The following is a 21,394-nucleotide window of genomic DNA, read 5'->3' on the forward strand; positions in this document are numbered from 1 at the left end:
CCCCAACTCATGGCCCCTCCCCTCAGGGACCCCCCCCTCAGTTCTGGGGACCCCCTCAGACCCCTGGGGACCCCCCAAACCCCTCCCTCCACTTTTGGGGACCCCTCCCACAACCCTCCCCAGGGGTCTCCCAGAGCCCCCCCCCCCATCATACCTCGGTGGGGGGCTGAGGGGGGGTCCCATCCCCCCTATTTGGTGCTGAGGGGGGTCCCACCCCCCCCTTTTGGTGCTGAGGGGGGTCCCACCCCCCCATTTTGGTGCTGAGGGGGGGTCCCATCCCCCCCATTTTGGTGCTGGGGGGGGTCCCACTCCCCCCATTTTGGTGCTGAGGGGGGGTCCCACCCCCCCCTTTTGGTGCTGGGGGGGGTCCCATCCCACCCATTTTGGTGCTGGGGGGGTCTCATCCCCCCCATTTTGGTGCTGAGGGGGGGTCTCACCCCCCCATTTGGTGCTGGGGGGGGTCCCATCACCCCCCTTTTGGTGCTGGGCTGAAAATGCCCCTTTTTGGGGGGTGGGGGACACTTTGCCTCCCCCTCCCCCCCCTCGTTCCCCATCCCCAAATCTGGGACCACCAGGGCAGGGCCCCCCCCCCCCCCCGGGGCCCCCCCCCTTTTGTCCCGCTCTGGAGGAGCTCCCGTGTGAGACTCTCGTGTGGGAGCCCCCCCTTTGTGCAAGACCCCCCCCCTGAGAGCCCCCACCGAGCTTCCCAAACCGTCCTCGTGCAAGAGCCCCCCAAAATACCCCTGAGAGACCCCCAAAAAGACCCCTGAGAGCCCCCCAAAAGACCCTTGAGAGCCCCCGAGAGGCCCCCAAACCACCTTCATGAGAGAACCCCCAAAAAGACCCCCGAGAGCCCCCCAAAAGACCCCTGAGAGCCCCCGAGAGGCCCCCAAACCACCTTCATGAGAGAACCCCCAAAATGACCCCTGGGAGCCCCCCAAAAAGACCCCCAAGAGCCCCCCAAAAGACCCCTGAGAGCCCCCGAGAGGCCCCCAAACCACCTTCATGAGAGAATCCCCCAAAAAGACCCCCGAGAGACCCCCAAAAACACCCCTGAGAGTCCCCAAAATACCCCTGAGAGCCCCTGAGAGGCTCCCAAAACACCTTCATGAGAGAACCCCCAAAAAGACCCTGAAAGACCCCCGAGAGCCTCCCTGAGCTTCCCAAACTGTCGTCGTGCAAGAGCCCCCCAAAAGACCCCCGAGAGACCCCGAGAGACCCCCAAAAAGACCCCTGAGAGCCCCTGAGAGGCTCCCAAACCACCTTCATGAGAGAACCCCCAAAAAGACCCCCGAGAGCCCCCCCAAAAGACCCCCGAGAGACCCCGAGAGCCCCCCTAAAGATCCCTGAGAGCCCCTGAGAGGCCCCCAAACCACCTTCATGAGAGAACCCCCCAAAAGACCCCCGAGAGCCCCCCCAAAAAGACCCCTGAGAGCCCCCCAGAGAGCCCCCCCTGAGCTTCCCAAACCGTCCTCGTGCAAGAATCCCCCAAAAGACCCCCGAGACCACCCCCGTGCCCCCCCCCGGAGCCGCTGGACCCACACGCACACCCCCAACCCCCCCCCCCCACCCCAAAAAACTTTGGTGCTTTGGGGGGGGGTCCCGTTCGGCCCCCCCCGGCTGTCGCACGGACCCCCCCCCGGTGTCACACGGACCCCCCCCCCCGGTGTCACACGGGGGGGACACACTCGGTGTCACACGGACCCCCCCCGGTGTCGCACGGACCCCCCCCCCCCGGTGTCACACGGGGGGGACACACCCGGTGTCACACGGACCCCCCCCCCGGTGTCACACGGGGGGGACACACTCGGTGTCACCCCCACTCCGTGCGCGGCCCCCCCCCCGTGCTGTCCCCCCCCCATAAACCCGCTCTGAAGCCACCGCGGGCTCCGGGTCTGCCTTGGGGACACGGGGGGGACATGGGGGGGACATGGGGGGACATGGGGGGGACATGGGGGGGACATGGGGGGATATGGGGGGACATGGGGGGGACATGGGGGGATATGGGGGGGACATGGGGGGGACATGGGGGGGATATGGGGGGGACATGGGGGGATATGGGGGGAACATGGGGGGACATGGGGGGGACATGGGGGGATATGGGGGGACATGGGGGGAACATGGGGGGACATGGGGGGGACATGGGGGGGACATGGGGGGGACATGGGGGGATATGGGGGGATATGGGGGGGACATGAGGGGGATGGGGAGGACATGGGGGGGTCCTGGGGGACACGGGGGGACACGGGGGGGACATTGGGGGGACATGGGGGGGGACATGGGGGGACATGGGGGGACATGGGGGGACATGGGGGGGGACACAGGGACACACAGGTGATGGGGCCACTCTGGGGACATGGGGGGACATGGGGGGATTTTGGGGACACGGGGGACATGAAGGGACACGAGGGAGGTAATGGGGACATGGGGGGACACGGGGGGAACGTGGGGGGTGATGGGGACGTGAGGGGACATGGGGGGGACATGGAGGATTTGGGGGACACGGGGGAGGTGATGGGGACATGGGGGGGACAGGGGGGGACATGGGGGGGACATGGAGGATTTTGGGGACACGGGGGACATGAAGGGACACGAGGGAGGTGATGGGGACATGGGGGGACACGGGGGGAACGTGGGGGGTGATGGGGACGTGAGGGGACATGGGGGGGACATGGAGGATTTGGGGGACACGGGGGAGGTGATGGGGACATGGGGGGACAGGGGGGGACATGGGGGGACACGGGGGGGCGGGGGGGGGACAGGGGAGGGACACGGGGACACAGGTGATGGGGACACTCTGGGGACGTGGGGGGGACATAGAGGGACATGGGGGCTGATGGAGGGGACACGAGGGGACATGGGGGGTGATGGGGACACAGGGGGACACAGGCGATGGGGACATGAAGGGACACAGGGAACATGGGGGGACACGGGGGATTTTGGGGACACGGTGGGTTTTGGGGACACTGGGGGGGTGATGGGGACAGGAGGAGACAGATTTTGGGGACACGGAGAGTTTGGGGGGACACGGTGGATTTTGGGGACACGGTGGGTTTGGGGACACGATGGGTTTGGGGGATGCTTTTGGGGGGGTGATGGGGACAGGAGGGGACACGGCGGGACACGGGGGCTTTGGGGATCCGGTGGGCTTTGGGGACACGGGGACTTTGGGGACACGGGAGGGTTTGGGGACACGGTGGGTGGGTGATGGGGACAGGAGGGGACACAGGAGGTTTTGGGGACACGGAGGGACACGAGGGACACACGGTGGGCTTTGGGGACACGGGGGGTTTTGGGGACACGGTGTGGGAGTGACGGGGACAGGAGGGGACATGGGGGCTTTTGGGGACACGGAGGGACACGGTGGGCTTTGGGGACACGGTGGGCTTTGGGGACACGGTGGGTTTTGGGGACACGGGGGGTTTTGGGGACACGGTGGGGGGTTGATGGGGACAGGAGGGGACACGGGGGGCTTTGGGGACACGGAGGGACACGGTGGGCTTTGGGGACACGGTGGGCTTTGGGACACGGGGGGTTTTGGGGACACGGTGTGGGGGTGACGGGGACAGGAGGGGACACGGGGGGCTTTGGGGACACGGAGCGCTTTGGGGACACGGGGGCTTTGGGAAACGGGGGGTTTGGGGGACACGGTGTGGGGGTGATGGGGACAGGAGGGGACATGGGGGGCTTTGGGGACACGGTGGGTTTTGGGGACACGGTGGGTTTTGGGGACACGGTGGGGGGTTGATGGGGACAGGAGGGGACATGGGGGGCTTTGGGGACACGGAGGGACACGGTGGGCTTTGGGGACACGGTGGGTGGGTGATGGGGACAGGAGGGGACACGGTGGGCTTTGGGGACACGGAGGGACACGGTGGGCTTTGGGGACACGGTGGATTTCGGGGACACGGTGGGCTTTGGGGACACGGTGGATTTCGGGGACACGGTGGATTTTGGGGACCCGCCGCCCGCTCCAGTCCCCTCCCCTCGCTTTTGCGACACCTCCCCACCCCGCCTCGGCTTTACGACAGCGGCGCTTGGCGGCGGCAGCCGGCGGCGGCGGCGGCGCTTTGCGGCCCGGCCATGGCGGAGGAAGAGCGGGCGGGGAGCGGCGGCGGCGCCGGCCCCGGGCGGCCCCCGAGCGCCGCCGACCTGGAGCGCGCGGAGGCGCTCAAGGCCCGCGCGAACGAGTTCTTCAAAGGTACCGGGGGAGCGGGGCCGCCGGGGAGGCGGCCGGGACGGGGAAACGGGGGCTGCCAGATAGGGAGCCATTGGGGGTAATGGGCGCTGCCAGATAGGGAGCCATTGGGGGTAATGGGGAGCAACGGGCGCTGCCAGATAGGGAGCCATAGGCGGTAATGGGAGTAATGGGGTCTGCGAGATAGGGAGCTATAGGGGGTAATGGGAGTAATGGGGTCTGCCAGATAGGGAGCTATGGGGGGTAATGGGGGCTGCCAGATAGGGAGCCATAGGGGGTAATGGGCGCTGCCAGATAGGGAGCCATTGGGGGTAATGGGAGTAATGGGGTCTGCCAGATAGGGAGCTATAGGGGGTAATGGGGAGCAAAGGGCGCTGCCAGATAGGGAGCTATAGGGGGTAATGGGGGCAATGGGGCTGCCAGATAGGGAGCTATGGGGGGTAATGGGGGCAATGGGCGCTGCCAGATAGGGAGCTATGGGGGGTAATGGGAGTAATGGGGGCTGCCAGATAGGGAGCTATAGGGGGTAATGGGAGTAATGGGGTCTGCCAGATAGGGAGCTATAAGGGGTAATGGGGGCAATGGGCACTGCCAGATAGGGAGCTATAGGGGGTAATGGGGAGCAATGGGCGCTGCCAGATAGGGAGCTATTGGGGGTAATGGGGGCAATGGGCACTGCCAAGTAGGGAGCTATGGGGGGTAATGGGGGCTGCCAGATAGGGAGCCATGGGGGGTAACAGGGGGAATGAGCGCTGCCAGATAGGGAGCTATAGGGGGTAATGGGAGCAATGGGGTCTGCCAGATAGGGAGCTATTGGGGGGTAACGGGTCTGCCAGATAGGGAGCCCTTGGGGGTAATGGGAGCAATGGAGGCTGCCAGATAGGGAGCCATGGGGGGTAACGGGGCTGCCAGATAGGGAGCCATAGGAAGCTATGGGGGCCAATGGGCACTGCCAGATAGTGAGCCTTAGGGAGGGGTAATGGGGCTGCCAAATAGTGAGCCATAGGGGCAGGTAACAGAGGCTGCCAGATAGGGAGCTGTGGGGCGTAATGGGGGCCGCCAGATAGGGAGCTATGGGGGGCTATTGGGGTCAATGGGGGCTGCCAGATAGGGAGCTGTGGGAGGGGGTAACAGAGGCTGCCAGATAGGGAGCCAGGAGGGCAATAGGAGCTGCCAGATTGTGATCCTGGGGGGCTTCCATCCCAGCAGCCATGGGGGAAGGGGGTCCTGACCCCTGTGGGTGGCCCAGGGAAGGCCTATGAGGGGGATCCCCTGGGTGTGGGGAGATCCCTCTGAGTGGGGGGGTCCTGCCCCCCCTGGGCACCCCCAGCCAAGGCCTGTGAGGGAAATCCCCCCTAACTGGGTGTCCTGCCCCCCCTGGGCACCCCCAGCCAAGGCCTGTGAGGGAAATCCCCCCTAACTGGGTGTCCTGACCCCCCTGGATACCCCCCAGAGAAAATCTATGAGGGAAATCCCCCCTAACTGGGTGTCCTGACCCCCTGGATACCCCCCAGAGAAAATCCATGAGGGAAATCCCCCCTAACTGGGTGTCCTGACCCCCCTGGATACCCTCCAGAGAAAATCTGTGAGGGAAATCCCCCCTAACTGGGTGTCCTGACCCCCTGGATGCCCCCAGACAAGGTCTAACCCAAGGGAAGTCCCCCCTAACCGGGTGTCCTGACCCCCTGGATGCCCCCTCAAGAAAATCTTTGAGGGAAATCCCCCCTAACTGGGTGTCCTGACCCCATGGGTGCCCCTCAGGGAAGGACTACGAGGGGGATCTCCCCCAAGCCCCCAGCCAAGGCCTGTGAGGGAAATCCCCCCTAACTGGGTGTCTTGAACCCCCTGGATGCTCCCAGAGAAAATCTATGAGGGAAATGTCCCCTAACTGGGTGTCCTGACCCCCCCTGGATGCCCCCCAGAGAAAACCTATGAGGGAAATCCCCCCTAACCAGCCTTCCTGCCCCCTGGATGCACCCCCACCAAGGCCTATGAGGGAAATCCCCCCTAATTGGGTCTCCTGACCCCCCTGGATGCCCCACAGAGAAAACCTATGAGGGAAATCCCCCCTAACTGGGTGTCCTGACCCCCCCGGATGCTCCCAGAGAAAATCTATGAGGTAAATCCTCCTTAACCATCTCTCCTGCCCCCCTCTCCGTGACGTCCCCCCCTCAGGGAAGGACTATGAGGGGGATCTCCCCCAAGCCCCCAGCCAAGGCCTGTGAGGGAAATCCCCCCTAACTTGGTGTCCTGACCCCCATGGATGCCCCCTCAAGAAAATCTATGAGGGAAATCCCCCCTTAACCATCTCTCCTGACCCCCCTGGATGCACTCCAAACAAGGCCTAACACAAGGGAAACCCCCCCTAACTGGGTGTCCTGACCCCATTGGTGCCCCCCAGAGAAAACCTATGAGGTAAATCCCCCCTTAACCAGCCTTCCTACCCCCCTCCCCGTGACGTCCCCCCCTCAGGGAAGGACTACGAGGGGGATCTCCCCCAAGCCCCCAGCCAAGGCCTGTGAGGGAAATCCCCCCTAACTGGGTGTCCTGACCCCCTGGATGCCCCTCAGGGAAGGACTATGAGGTTGATATCCCCCAAGCCCCCAGCCAAGGCCTGTGAGGGAAATCCCCCCTAACTGGGTGTCTTGAACCCCCTGGATGCCCCCTCAAGAAAACCTATGAGGTAAATCCCCCCTTAACCATCTCTCCCGCCCCCCTCCCCGTGCCGTCCCCCCCTCAGGGAAGGACTACGAGAACGCGGTGAAGTTCTACAGCAGCGCCATCGAGCTGAACCCCGGCAACGCCATCTACTACGGCAACCGCAGCCTGGCCTACCTGCGCACCGAGTGCTACGGCTACGCCCTGGCCGACGCCACGCGCGCCGTGCAGCTCGACGCCAAGTACGTCAAGGGCTACTACCGGCGCGCCGCCAGCAACATGGCCCTGGGCAAGTTCAAGGCCGCCCTGCGCGACTACGAGACGGTGAGAGGGGCAAGGGAGGCTGGGGAGGTGAGGGGGTGGCTGTGTGTCCCCATGACGCCGGGGCATGTCCCTGTCCTGAGGGGACATGACACCCTGAGGGGTATCCCCATCGCCTGAGGGGTGTCTCCATGTCCTGAGGGGTGTGACTGTACCCCAAGGGGTATCTCCATCTCCTAAGGGGTGTCCCTGTGCCCTGAGGGGGTGACTGTGCCCTGAGGGGTGTCCTCATGGCTCCTGGGGGTGTGACTGTGCCCTGAGGGGGTGACTGTGCCCTGAGAGGTGTCCTCTGTGCCCTGAGGGGTGTCCTCTGTGCCCTGAGGGGTGTCCTCATGGCCCCTGGGGGTGTCCTCTGTGCCCTGAGGGTGTGACTGTGCCCTGAGGGTTGTCCTCTGTGCCCTGAGGGTGTGACTGTGCCCTGAGGGTTGTCCTCTGTGCCCTGAGGGGGTGTCTCCATGTCCTGAGGGTGTGACTGTGCCCTGAGGGGTGTCCTCTGTGCCCTGAGGGTGTGACTGTGCCCTGAGGGGTGTCTCCATGTCCTGAGGGGTATTCCTGTGCCCTGAGGGTGTGTGACACTCATGGGGAGAGTCCCTGTCTCATGAAGGGTGTGACTGTGCCCTGAGGGTGTGACTGTGCCCTGAGGGGTGTCCTCTGTGCCCTGAGGGGGTGACTGTGCCCTGAGGGTGTGTGACACTCATGAGGAGTGTCCCTGTCTCATGAAGGGTGTGACTGTGCCCCGAGGGGTATCTCCATCTCCTAAGGGGTATCCCTGTCCCCTGAGGGGTGTCCTCATGGCCCCTGGGGATGTCCTCTGTGCCCTGAGGGGTGTCTCCATCTCCTGAGGGATGTCCCTGTGCCCTAAGAGGTGTCCTCTGTGCCCTGAGGGTGTGACTGTGCCCTGAGGGGTGTCCTCATGGCTCCTGGGGGTGTCCTCTGTGCTCTGAGGGGAGTCCCTGTCCCCTGAGGGGTGTCCCTGTCCCCTGAGGGGTATCTCCATCTCCTAAGGGGTATCCCTATCTCCTGAGGGGTGTCCTCATGGCCCCTGGGGGTGTCCTCTGTGCCCTGAGGGGGTGACTGTACCCTGAGGGGTGTCGTCATGGCTCCTGGGGGTGTCCTCTGTGCCCTGAGGGTGTGACTGTGTCATGAGGTGTGTGACTGTGCCCTGAGGGGTGTCTCCATCTCCCGAGGGGTGTGACTGTGCCCTGAGGTGTGTCCCCATCCCCTGAGGTGTGTCCCCATCCCCTGAGGTGTGTCCCCGTGCCCTGAGGGTGTGTCCCCATCCCCTGAGGAGTGTCCCCATGCCCTCTGGGGGTGTCCCCGTGCCCTCAGGGTTGTCCCCATGCCCTCTGGGGGTGTCCCTGTCCCCTGAGGGGTGTCCCCATGCCCTCTGGGGGTGTCCCTGTCCCCTCAGAGTTGTCCCCATGCCCTCTGGGGGTGTCCCTGTCCCCTCAGAGTTGTCCCCATGCCCTCTGGGGGTGTCCCTGTCCCCTCAGAGTTGTCCCCATGACCTCTGGGGGTGTCCCTGTCCCCTCAGAGTTGTCCCCATGACCTCTGGGGGTGTCCCTGTGCCCTGAAGGGTGTCCCCATCCCCTGAGGGGTGTCCCCATGCCCTCTGGGGGTGTCCCTGTCCCCTCAGGGTTGTCCCCATGCCCTCTGGGGGTGTCCCTGTGCCCTGAGGGTTGTCCCCATGCCCTCTGGGGGTGTCCCTGCTCAGGTGGTGAAGGTGAGGCCCAACGACAAGGACGCCAAGCTCAAGTACCAGGAGTGCCACCGCATCGTCAAGCAGAAGGCCTTCGAGAGGGCCATCGCCAGCGACGAGACCAAGCGCTCCGTGGTCGACTCCCTGGACATCGAGAGCATGAGTGAGACCCCCACCAACACCCCACGGGGGCTGGGGGGGCCGGGGGGCTCCTGGGGAGGGGCAGGGAGGGGCCCCGGCAAAGGTTTGGGGTCCCCGTGGGAGGTTTTGGGGGTCTGGGAGGGTCCTGCTGGGGGTCTTGGGGGTCTGGGAGGGTCCTCCTGGGGGTGTCTTGGGGGTCTGGGAGGGGGCTGAGGGGCTGTGAGAACCTTGAGGGGGCTCAGGAAGGTCCTCCTGGAGGTGTTGTGGGTCTGGGAGGGTCCCTGGGGCTCCTGGGGAGGGGCTGGGAGGGTCCCTGGCAAAGGTTTGGGGTCCTTGTGGGTGGTTTTGGGGGTCTGGGAGGGTCCTGCTGGGGGTTTTGGGGGTCTAAGAGGGTCCTCCTGGGGGTCTTGGGGGTCTAGGGGCATCCCAGGGGCTCCTGGGGAGGGGCCGGGAGGGTCCCTGGCAAAGGTTTGGGGTCCCCGTGGGAGGTTTTGGGGGTCTGGGAGGGTCCTGCTGGGGGTCTTGGGAGTCTGGGAGGGTCCTCCTGGGGGTCTTGGGGGTCTAAGAGGGTCCTCCTGGGGGTCTTGGGGGTCTAAGAGGGTCCTCCTGGGGGTCTTGGGGGTCTAAGAGGGTCTTCCTGGGGGTCTGGGAGGGTCCTGCTGGGGGTCTGGGAGGGTCCTCCTGGGGGTCTTGGGGGTCTGGGAGGGTCTTCCTGGGGGTCTTGGAGATCTAAGAGGGTCCTCCTGGGGGTCTTGGGGGTCTAGGAGGGTCCTGCTGGGGGTCTTGGAGGTCTAAGAGGGTCCTCCTGGGGATGTCTTGGAGGTCTAAGAGGGTCCTCCTGGGGGTTTTGGGGGTCTAGAGGCATCTCAGGGGCCCCCCTGGGGGGGGCTGTGACAACCTTGGGGTGGCTGTGGTGGCCCTTGGGGGACTGTGACAGCCCTGAGGGTCTGTGGTGGCCCTGGGGGGCCTGTGGGTGCCCTGGGAGTGCCGTGGTGGCCCTGGGGTGGCTGTGACAGCCTTGGGGGTCTATGGGTGCCCTGGGGGGCTGTGGGTGCCCTGGGGGGGTTGTGGTGCCCTGGGGGTGCCGTGGTGGCCCTTGGGGGGCTGTGGGTGCCCTGAGGGGGCTGTGGGTGCCCTGGGGGTGGCTGTGGTGGCCTTTGGGGGGCTGGGGGTGCCCTTGAGGGGGTTGTGGGTACCCTGGGGGTCTGTGGTGGCCCTTGGGGGACTGTGACAGCCCTGAGGGTCTGTGGTGGCCCTGGGGGGGCTGTGGGTGCCCTGGGGGTGCCATGGTGGCCCTTGGGGTGCTGTGGTGGCCCCTGGGGGTGCCATGGTGGCCCTTGGGGGGCTGGGGGTGCCCTGGGTGGGCTGGGGGTGCCCTGGGGGTGCCGTGCCAGCCCCGGGGGGCCACGTCCCCGCCGTCCCCCCTGTGCCACCGTGCCCGCCGTCCCCGCAGCCATCGAGGACGAGTACAGCGGCCCCAAGCTGGAGGACGGGAAGGTCACTCTGGCCTTCATGAAGGAGCTCATGCAGTGGTACAAGGACCAGAAGAAACTCCACAGGAAATGTGCCTACCAGGTACCCCCGACCCCCCCGAACACCCCCCCAAAAGCCCCCCTCCCCCCGTCCCCACCCTGTCCCCAAGTGTCCCCAGGTGTCCCCGCCCCACAGATCCTGGTGCAGGTGAAGGAGGTGCTGGCCAAGCTCCCCACCTTGGTGGAGACAACGTTGAAGGAGGTGGGTTCCCCTCTCTTTGGGGGGGTCAGGGGGGTTGTCACCCGTGTCCCCACCCCGGTGCCACCCCCCTTTTGTCCCCTGGCAGACGGAAAAGGTGACGGTTTGTGGTGACACCCACGGGCAGTTCTACGACCTGCTCAACATCTTCGAGCTCAACGGGCTGCCCTCCGAGACCAACCCCTACGTATCCACCCGGTTTTGGGGGGTCCCTGAGGGCTGGGGAAGGGGACACGGGGGTCAGGGAGGGAGGGGACACCGGGGGACCCCCCCGGGGAGCTGCTTTTCCTGAGCCACCCCCCCCCCAGATCTTCAACGGGGACTTCGTGGACCGCGGGTCCTTCTCGGTCGAGGTCATCCTGACGCTCTTCGGCTTCAAGCTGCTCTACCCCGACCACTTCCACCTGCTCAGGGGTGAGCTGGGGACACAGGGGACACGGGGGGCAAGGGCTCTGTCCCCTGTCCCCAACTGGTGACCCTTGTCCCACCCCGATGTCCCCTGTCCCCATCTGAGGGGTCACATCCCACCCCCATGTTCCTGCCCCCAACTGGTGGCCCTTGTCCCACCCGTGTCCCCTGTCCCCAGCTGGGGATCACATCCCACCCCTGCATCCCCTGTCCCCAGTTGGTGGCCTTTGTCCCAGCCCGGTGTCCCCTGTCCCCAACTGGAGGTCAATCCCACCCCAAGCCCTGACAATGCCCCCCAGGCCCTGACAGTGTCCCCAGGCCCTGACAGTGTCCCCAAGCCCTGACAGTGTCCCCAGGCCCTGACAGTGTCCCCAAGCCCTGACAGTGTCCCCAGACCCTGACAGTGTCCCCAGGCCCTGACAGTGTCCCCAAGCCCTGACAGTGTCCCCCAGGCCCTGACAATGTCCCCAAGCCCTGACAATGTCCCCCAAGGTCTCACAGTGTCCCCAAGCCCTGACAGTGTCCCCCAGGCCCTGACAGGGTCCCCAAGCCCTGACAATGCCCCCCAGGCCCTGACAGTGTCCCCCAGTCCTGACAATGTCCCCCAGGCCCTGACAATGTCCCCAAGCCCTGACAATGTCCCCCAGGCTCTGACAATGTCCTCCAGACCCTGGTAGTGTCCCCCAAGCCCTGACAATGTCCCCCAAGTCCTGACAATGTCCCCAGGCCCTGACAATGCCCCCCAAGCCCTGACAATGCCCCCAAGCCCTGACAGTGTCCCCCAGGCCCTGGCAGTGTCCCCAAGCCCTGGCAGTGTCCCCAGGCCCTGACAGTGTCCCCAAGCCCTGGCAGTGTCCCCAGGCCCTGACAGTGTCCCCCAGGCCCTGACAATGCCCCCAAGCCCTGACAGTGTCCCCCAGGCCCTGGCAGTGTCCCCCAGGCCCTGACAATGTCCCCCAAGCCCTGGCACTGTCCCCAGGCCCTGACAATGTCCCCCAAGCCCTGGCAGTGTCCCCATACCCTGACAATGCCCCCCAAGCCCTGGCAGTGTCCCCATACCCTGACAATGCCCCCCAGGCTCTGGCAGTGTCCCCCAAGCCCTGACAATGTCCCCAGGCCCTGACAATGCCCCCCAGGCCCTGGCAATGCCCCCCAGCCCTGGCAGTGTCCCCGTGTGCCCGCAGGGAACCACGAGACGGACAACATGAACCAGATCTACGGCTTCGAGGGGGAGGTGAAGGCCAAGTACACGGCGCAGATGTTCGCCCTCTTCAGCGAGGTCTTCGAGTGGCTGCCCCTGGCCCAGTGCATCAACGGCAAAGTGCTGGTGAGGGCACGGGGGGCACGGGGGGCACGGGGCACCCGGCTCCGGGGCTGGCAGTGCCTGTTGGACCCTATAGATCCCTGTTGGCAGTGCCTGCTGGTCCCTATAGATCCCTGTTGGGCAGTGCCTGCTGGTCCCTATAGATCCCTGTTGGCAGTGCCTGCTGGTCCCTATAGATCCCTGTTGGCAGTGCCTGCTGGATCCTATAGATCCCTATTGGGCAGTGCCTGCTGGACCCTATAGATCCCTGTTGGCAGTGCCTGCTGGTCCCTATGGCTCCCTATCTGGCAGTGCCTGCTGGTCCCTATGGCTCCATACCTGGCACTGCCTGCTGGACCCTATAGATCCCTGTTGGCAGTGCCTGCTGGACCCTATAGATCCCTGTTGGCAGTGCCTGCTGGTCCCTATGGCTCCACACCTGGCACTGCCTGCTGGACCCTATAGATCCCTGTTGGCAGTGCCCACTGGACCCTATAGATCCCTGTTGGCAGTGCCCACTGGACCCTATAGATCCCTGTCTGGCAGTGCCCATTGATCCTTATGGCTCCCTATCTGGCAATGCCCATTGATCCCTGTGGCTCCCTATCTGGCAGTGCCATTGGGGGGGTCCCCACAGTCCTTGTCCTCGGGGGGATTTGGGGTTCTCCCTGTCACAATGGGGGGGTGTCTCTGTTTTAGGACTGGGGGGTTGTCCCTCCCATCCTCACTGTCCCCCTCTGTCCCCTCCATCCCTTCCCCTCCCTGTCCCCCCATGTCCCCCTGTCCCCCTCTGTCCCCTCCTGTCCTCCCCGTCCTTCATTGTGCCCCCTGTCCCCCGTGTCCCCCTGTCCCCCTGTTCTTCTGTGTCCCCCTGTCCCCCCAATACCCCCATTCCCACTGTCCCTGCTGTCCCCCTGTCCCTCCATCCCCTGCTGTCCCCCTGTGTCCCCCCCCGTGTCCCCCTGTCCCCCCTGTGTCCCCCTTGTGTCCCCATCTCCCCATTCCCACTGTCCCTGCTGTCCCCCTTGTGTCCCCATCTCCCCATTCCCACTGTCCCTGCTGTCCCCCTGTCCCTCCATCCCCTCCTGTCCCCCTGTGTCCCCCCCCATGTCCCCCTGTCCCCCCGTCCCTCTGTGTCCCCCCCTGTCCCCCCATCCCCTCCTGTCCCCGTGTCCCCCTGTCCCCCTGTGTCCCTGTGTCCCTGTGTCCCCCCCCATGTCCCCCTGTCCCCCCCGTCCCTCTGTGTCCCCCTGTCCCCCCAATCCCCCCATTCCCACTGTCCCTGCTGTCCCCCTGTCCCCCCATCCCCTCCTGTCCCCGTGTCCCCCTGTCCCCCTGTGTCCCTGTGTCCCTGTGTCCCTCCCCCTGTCCCCCCGTCCCTCTGTGTCCCCCCCTGTCCCTCCATCCCCCCATTCCCACTGTCCCTGCTGTCCCCCTGTCCCCCCATCCCCTCCTGTCCCCGTGTCCCCCCCGTGTCCTCCTGTGTCCCTGTGTCCCCCCCATGTCCCCCTGTCCCCCCGTCCCTCTGTGTCCCCCCTGTCCCCCTGTCCCCCCATTCCCACTGTCCCTGCTGTCCCCACGTCCCTCATTGTCCCCCCTGTCCCTCCCATCCCTCCCTGTCCCCTCCTGTCACCCCCGTCCCTCATTGTCCCCCCATCCCCCCATTCCCACTGTCCCTGTTGTCCCCCTGTCCCCCCATCCCCCCCTGTCCCTTCCATCCCCCCCGTCCCCTCCATCTCCCCCTGTCCCCCATGTCCCCCGTCCCCCCGTCCCTCTGTGTCCCCCCCGTCCCCTCATCCCTCCATTCCCACTGTCCCTGCTGTCCCTCCATCTCCCTGTCCCCCCATCTCCCCTGTGTCCCCCTGTCCCCCCTGTGTCCCCCTCATGTCCCCTTGTCCCCCTCGTGTCCCCCCCATCTCCCCCCTGTCCCCCCTGTGTCCCTTCCTGTCCTCCCATCCCCCCGTGTCCCCCCCCGTGTCCCCCCCGTCCCCTCCTGTCCCCCCATCCCCCCATGTCCCCCCCGTGTCCCCCTGTCCCCCCTGTGTTCCCCCATGGCCCCTGTCCCCCCATCTCCCCCATGTCCCCCCTGTGTCCCCCCCATGTCCCCCCTGTGTCCCTCCCTGTCCCTTCCTGTCCCCTCATCCCCCATGTCCCCCCCGTCCCCCCTGTCCTCCCCACCCCCCCATATCCCCCCCATGTCCCCCCCGTCCCCCCCGTGTCCCCCCCTTGTCCCCAGATCATGCACGGGGGTCTCTTCAGCGAGGACGGCGTCACCCTCGACGACATCCGCAAGATCGAGCGGAACCGGCAGCCCCCGGACTCAGGTGGGACCGGGACCCCCCCGGGGGTGTCCCCACCCCGAGGGGCCCGGCTGTGACCCCCCGGGGGTGTCCCCGCCCCGACGGGCCCGGCTGTGACCCCCCCGGGGGTGTCCCTGCCCTGAGGGGCCCGACTGTGACCCCCCCAGGGGTGTCCCTGCCCTGAGGGGCCCGACTGTGACCCCCCCGGGGGTGTCCCCACCCCCAGGGGCCCGGCTGTGACCCCCCGGGGATCTCCCCGCCCCGACGGGCCCGGCTGTGACCCCCCCGGGGGTGTCCCCACCCCCAGGGGCCCGGCTGTGACCCCCCGGGGGTGTCCCCACCCCGAGGGGCCCGGCTGTGACCCCCCCACCCTGTGCTCCCCCCCCCACAGGTCCCATGTGTGACCTGCTCTGGTCGGACCCCCAGCCCCAGGTGAGCTGCACCCCCCGTGCTGGGGACGTCCCCTGGGGGTCCTGGGGACACCCCCCTGTGTCCTGGTGACACCCTCTGTGTCCTGGGGCCAACCCTCTATGTCTTGGGGTCCTGGGGACACCCCCCTGTGTCCTGGGGACACCCCCCTGTGTCCTGGGGTCCTGGTGACATCCCTCTGTGTCCTGGGGTCATCCCCCTATGTCCTGGGGTCCTGGGGCCATCCCTCTGTGTCCTGGTGACACCCCCTGTGTCCTGGTGACACCCCTCTGTGTCCTGGGGCCATCCCCTGCCCTGTCCTGGGGTCCTGGTGACACCCCTCTGTGTCCTGGTGCCACCCCCCTGTGTCCTGGTGACGTCCCCCTGTGTCCTGGGGACACCCCTCTATGTCCTGCGGTCCTGGTGCCACCCCCCTGTGTCCTGGTGCCCCCCCTCTGTGTCTTGGGGTTCTGGTGACATCCCCTACCCTGTCCTGGTGCCACCCCCCTGTGTCCTGGTGCCACCCCCTCTGTGTCCTGGGGTGCTGGTGACACCCCCTGCCTTGTCCTGGCGTCCTGGTGACAGTGTCTGTCCTGCGGTGTCCCTGGGGTCCTGGTGACACTGTCCATCCCCTGGTGACACTGTCCATCCCCTGCTGACCCTGTCTGTCCCCTGGTGTCCCCCCTGTCCCCTGATGTCCCTACTGACCCTGTCCATCCCCTGCTGACCCTGTCTGTCCCCCCCATGTCCCTGGTGACACTGTCCATCCCCTGGTGACACTGTCCATCCCCTGGTGACTCTGTCCATCCCCTGGTGACCCTGTGTGTCCCCCCTGTCCCCTGGTGTCCCTGGGTTCCTGGTGACCCTGTCCATCCCCTGCTGACCCCGTCTGTCCCCCTGTCCCCCCATGTCCCTGCTGACCCTGTCCATCCCCTGCTGACCCTGTCCATCCCCTGGTGACCCTGTGTGTCCCCCCCTGTGCCCCCAGAACGGGCGCTCGGTGAGCAAGCGTGGCGTGAGCTGCCAGTTCGGGCCCGACGTCACCAAGCGCTTCCTGGAGCGGAACCGGCTCGAGCTCATCATCCGCAGCCACGAGGTCAAGGCCGAGGGCTACGAGGTGGCCCACGATGGCCGCTGTGTCACCGTCTTCTCCGCCCCCAACTACTGGTGAGGGACACGGGGGCACGGGGACGGGAGGGATGGCGGGGACGGGGGGGACAGGGGGGACACGGGGACGACGGGGACAGGGGGGACACGGGGATGGTGGGGACAGGGGAACAGGGGGGACATGGGGATGGCGGGGACAGGGGGACAGGGGGGACATGGGGATGGCGGGGACAGGGGGACGGGAGGGACACGGGGACAGGGGGGACATGGGGATGGTGGGGACAGAGGGGACAGGGGGATGGTGGGGACGGGAGGGGCATGGGGGACATGGGGATGGTGGGGACAGGGAGGACAGGGGCATGGTGGGGACAGGGGGGACACGGGGACAGGGGGGACATGGGGACGGGGGGACAGAGGGGACAGGGGGATGGTGGGGACAGGGGGGACACGGGGATGGTGGGGACACGGGGACAGCGGGGACGGGGGGGACATGGGGATGGTGGGGACAGGGGGGACAGGGGGATGGTGGGGACAGAGGGGACAGGGGGATGGTGGGGACAGGGGGACGGGAGGGATGGCGGGGACATGGGGGACATGGGGACAGGGGGGACGGGGACAGGAGGGACATGGGGATGGCGGGGACAGGGGGGACAGGGGGATGGCGGGGACAGGGGGGGCATGGGGATGGTGGGGACAGGGGGGACATGGGGACGGGAGGGACACGGGGACAGGGGGGACAGGGGGGACACGGGGATGGTGGGGACAGGGGGGACAGGGGGATGGTGGCCGGGAGCCCACGGGGCCACCTCGGTGACCCCTGAGCTGCAGGGGCCTCTTGGGCTGGTGTCACCTGAGCCACATTGTCCCCTCAGTCCAGTCTCCAGGTGTCCCCTGAGCCACAGTGTCCCCTTGGTCTGGTCCCCTGGTGTCCCCTGAGCCACGGTGTCCCCTTGGGCTGGTGTCACCTGAGCCACAGTGTCCCCTTGGTCTGGTCCCCTGGTGTCCCCTGAGCCACAATGTCCTCTTGGGCTGGTGTCCCCTGGTGTCCCCTGAGCCACACTGTCCCCTTGGTCTGGTGTCACCTGAGCCACAGTGTCCCCTTGGTGTGGTCCCCTGGTGTCCCCTGAGCCACACTGTCCCCTTGGTCTGGTCCCCAGCTGTCCCCAAGCCCCTGTTCTGGGCTGTACCTCACTGTCCCCAAGTGTCCCCATCCCTGAGGGTCCCCCAGCCTTGGTGGCCCACCAGGGCCATGTCCTGATGTCCCCAAGTGTCCCCTTTGTCCCCAAGCCGTGGTGTCCCTGTGCCACATCTCAGTGTCCCCAGGTGTCCCCAAGTGTCCCTTTTGTCCCCAAGCCATGGTGTCCCTGTGCCACATCTCAGTGTCCCCAAGTGTCCCCATCCCTGAGGGTCCCCCAGCCTCGGTGGCCGTGTCCTGATGTCCCCAGGTGTCCCCTTTGTCCCCAAGCCATGGTGTCCCTGTGCCACATCTCAGTGTCCCCAAGTGTCCCCAAGTGTCCCCAGGTGTCCCCACATCCCTGTTCTGGGCTGTACCTCACTGTCCCCAAGTGTCCCCATCCCTGAGGGTCCCCCAGCCTCGGTGGCCGTGTCCTGATGTCCCCAGGTGTCCCCAGGTGTCCCCAAGTGTCCCCTCTGTCCCCCTGCAGTGACCAGATGGGCAACAAGGGCTCGTACATCCACCTGCGCGGCAGCGACCTGCGCCCCGACTTCCACCAGTTCACGGCAGTGGTGAGTCTGGGGCCCCAAAATACACCCAAAACCCACCCTGGGACCCCAAAATACACCCCTGGGACCCCAAAATACAGCCTGAGACCCCAAAATGTACCCTGGGACCCCAAAACCATCCCTGGGACCCCCAAAAACCTGCGCCCCGACTTCCACCAGTTCACGGCAGTGGTGAGTCTGGCACCCCAAAATACACCCAAAACCTACCCTGGGACCCCAAAATACACCCCTGGGACCCCAAAATATACCCCTGGGACCCCAAAATACAGCCTGAGACCCCAAAATATATCCTGGGACCCCCAAAACCATCCCTGGGACCCCCAAAACCTGCACCCCGACTTCCACCAGTTCACGGCAGTGGTGAGTCTGGCACCCCAAAATACACCCCTGGGACCCCAAAAACCATCCCTGGGACCCCAAAATGTACCCTGGGACCCCAAAATATACCCTGGGGACCCCAAAACCATCCCTGAGACCCCCAAAACCTGTGCCCCGACTTCCACCAGTTCACGGCAGTGGTGAGTCTGGGGCCCCAAAATACACCCCTGGGACCCCAAAATACACCCCTGGGACCCCAAAATCATCCCTGGGACCCCAAAATACAGCCTGAGACCCCAAAACCATCCCTGGGACCCCCAAAACCATCCCTGGGACCCCAAAATATACCCCTGGGACCCCCAAAACCTGCACCCCGACTTCCACCAGTTCACGGCAGTGGTGAGTCTGGCACCCCAAAATACACCCCTGGGACCCCAAAATCATCCGACCCCAAAATACAGCCTGAGACCCCAAAACCATCCCTGGGACCCCAAATACAGCCTGAGACCCCAAAATACACCCCTGGGACCCCCAAATATATCCTGATACCCCAAAATATACCCCTGGGACCCCAAAACCATCCCTGGGACCCCAAAATATACCCCTGAGACCCCAAAACCATCCCTGGGACCCCCTAATACAGGGCTCAGAGGGACTATTGGGGGTCCCAATGGGGTCTTAGAGTCCTGTTGGGGGTCTCAGGGGGGGTCTCAGGTTTGGGGGGGTTCAGAGCCCTATTGGGGGTCTCAAAGGGGTCCTCAGACTCCTATTGGGGGTCTTGGGGGGGGTCTCAGGTTTTGGGGGGGCTCAGACTCCTATTGGGGTCTCGGGGGGGGTCCCAGGTTTGGGGGGGTCTCAGTGTCATGTTGGGGGTCCGAGGGGGAATCTCAGGTTTGGGGGGTCTCAGAGCCCTATTGGGGATCTTGGGGGGGGTCTCAGTGTCCTATTGGGGGTCTCGGGGGGGTCTCAGTGTCCTATTGGGGGTCACGGGGGGGGTCTCAGGTTTATGGGGGAGTTCAGAGCCCTATTGGGGGTCTCAGGGGGGTCTCAGTGTCCTGTTGGGGGTCTCAGGGGGGTCTCAGGTTTGGGGGGTCTCAGGGGGTCTCAGTGTCCTGGGGGTCTCTGTGGGGTCTCAGGGGGGTCCAGTGTCCTATTGGGGGTCTCAGGGGGGTCTCAGGTTTGGGGGGGTCTCAGGGGGGTCTCAGTTGGGTCTCGTTGGGGGTCCGGGGGAGTCTCAGGGGGGGTCTCAGTGTCCTATTGGGGGTCCCGGGGGGGTCTCAGGTTTGGGGGGCTCAATTGGGGGTCCCGGGGGGGTCTCATTTTTTTTTTGGGGTGGGGGGCTCAAACTCCTTTTGGGGTTCCCCAGGGGGGGGCCGTATCTCACTCGGGAGGGGTCCCCCCCCACCGCAGCCCCCCCGAGTGCCCCGTGCTGTGTTTTTGGGGGGTGGGGGGGGTCCCCCTGACCCCCCCTGACCCCCCTTGACCCCCCCTTTGCCCCCCCCCCAGCCTCACCCCAACGTCAAGCCCATGATGTACGCGAACACCCTCCTGCAGCTGGGCATGATGTGACCCCCCCGGGACCCCCCCGCGCCCCCCAGGGGGGGTTTTAATATATTGGAAGATTGTATTTATTCCCCCTCCCCCCCCCCCTCAGCCTCCCCCCTCCCCCTCCCCTTCCCCTCCCCCCCCCCTCCCAGTTCGCTCCCAGTTCGCTCCCAGTTTGGGGGGGGGGGGTGGAGGAGCCGCGCGGGGGGGAGGGGAAGGGAGGGGGGGAAGGGGAGGGGGAGGGGCCGAGGGGGGTGTGTCTGGGAGGGGGGAGGGGGGGGGTGGGTTTGTTCTCCCCCTCCCCCTCCCCCTCCCCCTTCCTTCCTTCCCCCAAAAAACGAGCAATAGGTGCACGGGGAGGGGAGGGGGGAGGGGTCCGGTCCCGCCCCTCCCCCTTCCCCTTCCCCTCCCCTCCCCTCCCCCCCCCGCCGTGCGATTTTACCACCTGTAATTAATTAATCACGTTAAATAAAGTTAATTAAAGCCGAATCGAAGGGATCAAAAGTCGGTTGCGGGGGGGGGGGAGGGGGGATCTGGGGGGGGGAAGGGGAGGGGGTTGTTGCCATGGTGACGGTTGCCGTGGAGACGCGCGGGGGTGTTGCCATGGGGATGGAGGGGTGGGGGGGAACAGCCCTGAGGACCCCCAAAAACCCACCCCAGGGACCCCAAACCTTCCCTGGGAACCCCAAACCCAGGGACCCCCAAATCCACCCCAGGGACCCCCCAAACCCTCCCTGGGGACCCACAAATCCACCCCAGGGACCTCAAAACCCAGGGACCCCCTAAATCCACCTCAGGGACCCCCAAAAACCCACCCCAGGGACCCCCAAACCTTCCCTGGGAACCCCAAACCCAGGGACCCCAAACCTTCCCTGGGAACCCCAAACCCAGGGACCCCCAAAAACCCACCCCAGGGACCCCAAACCCAGGGACCCCCTAAATCCACCTCAGGGACCCTAAAAACCCAACCCAGGGACCCCCAAACCTTCTCTGGGGACCCCAAACTCAGGGACCCCCAAACCCACCCCAGGGACCCCCAAATCCACCCCAGGGACCCCCACAAACCCACCCCAGGGACCCCAAACCCAGGGACCCCCAAACCCACCCCAGGGACCCCCAGAATCCACCCCAGGGACCCCCCAAACCCTCCCTGGGGACCCCCAAATCCACCCCAGGGACGCCCCTCGGCGCCTCTCAGCCAATAGCGGGGCGGGGCGCACCCGCGAGTCCCGCCCTCCAGCGCCGCTCAGCCAATAGGAGGGCGAAGCACCTCCCTACTTCCGCCCTCCAGAGCTACTCAGCCAATAGGAGGGCGGAACGCACCTGCTGTTCCCGCCCCTCAACCAATAGGAGGCCGGAGCGCCACCTGAGGTCCCGCCCCTCAGCCAATAGACGGGCGGTGCGCACCCGCCCCTCAGCCAATAGGAGGGCGCAGCGTCTCGGCCCGGCGCGTCCTGGGAGCGCCGCCAACCCCTCACAGCCCCCCATAGCCCCCATACCGACCCCCATAGCCC

At 65.9% G+C, this 21,394-nt stretch overlaps 1 protein-coding gene and 1 long non-coding RNA gene across 2 annotated transcripts; both read left to right on the plus strand.

The window, feature by feature from the left end:
* The first annotated feature begins 4,072 nt into the window (after positions 1-4,072).
* Positions 4,073-20,231, plus strand: PPP5C (protein phosphatase 5 catalytic subunit). The gene is made up of 13 exons (XM_051776669.1): positions 4,073-4,201; positions 6,939-7,180; positions 8,892-9,039; positions 10,471-10,592; positions 10,686-10,751; positions 10,837-10,935; positions 11,057-11,162; positions 12,341-12,483; positions 14,696-14,783; positions 15,151-15,191; positions 16,156-16,334; positions 17,939-18,020; positions 19,842-20,231. Exons 1-13 carry the CDS (start codon positions 4,084-4,086, stop codon positions 19,902-19,904), a joined length of 1,497 nt encoding a protein of 498 aa, XP_051632629.1. The 5' UTR covers positions 4,073-4,083; the 3' UTR covers positions 19,905-20,231.
* Positions 7,457-8,749, plus strand: LOC127466064 (uncharacterized). Its single transcript, XR_007902586.1, has 3 exons — positions 7,457-7,703; positions 8,043-8,424; positions 8,466-8,749. It is a non-coding gene; the product is annotated as an uncharacterized LOC127466064 (long non-coding RNA).
* Positions 20,232-21,394: the final 1,163 nt, after the last annotated feature.

Source organism: Manacus candei, unplaced genomic scaffold (assembly GCF_025592945.1).
Source record: "Manacus candei isolate 608988 ecotype Guabito, Panama unplaced genomic scaffold, ASM2559294v1 h1tg000584l, whole genome shotgun sequence".
NCBI classification, from domain to species: Eukaryota; Metazoa; Chordata; class Aves; order Passeriformes; family Pipridae; genus Manacus; species Manacus candei.

Excerpts from the sequence above, each read along its gene's own strand:
- PPP5C (XM_051776669.1), top strand. The coding sequence starts at position 4,084 with ATGGCGGAGGAAGAGCGGGCGGGGAGCGGCGGCGGCGCCGGCCCCGGG. Across the intron at positions 10,593-10,685 it reads ACAGGAAATGTGCCTACCAG|ATCCTGGTGCAGGTGAAGGA; the intron begins GTACCCCCGACC and ends CCCGCCCCACAG. Across the intron at positions 16,335-17,938 it reads TTCTCCGCCCCCAACTACTG|TGACCAGATGGGCAACAAGG; the intron begins GTGAGGGACACG and ends GTCCCCCTGCAG.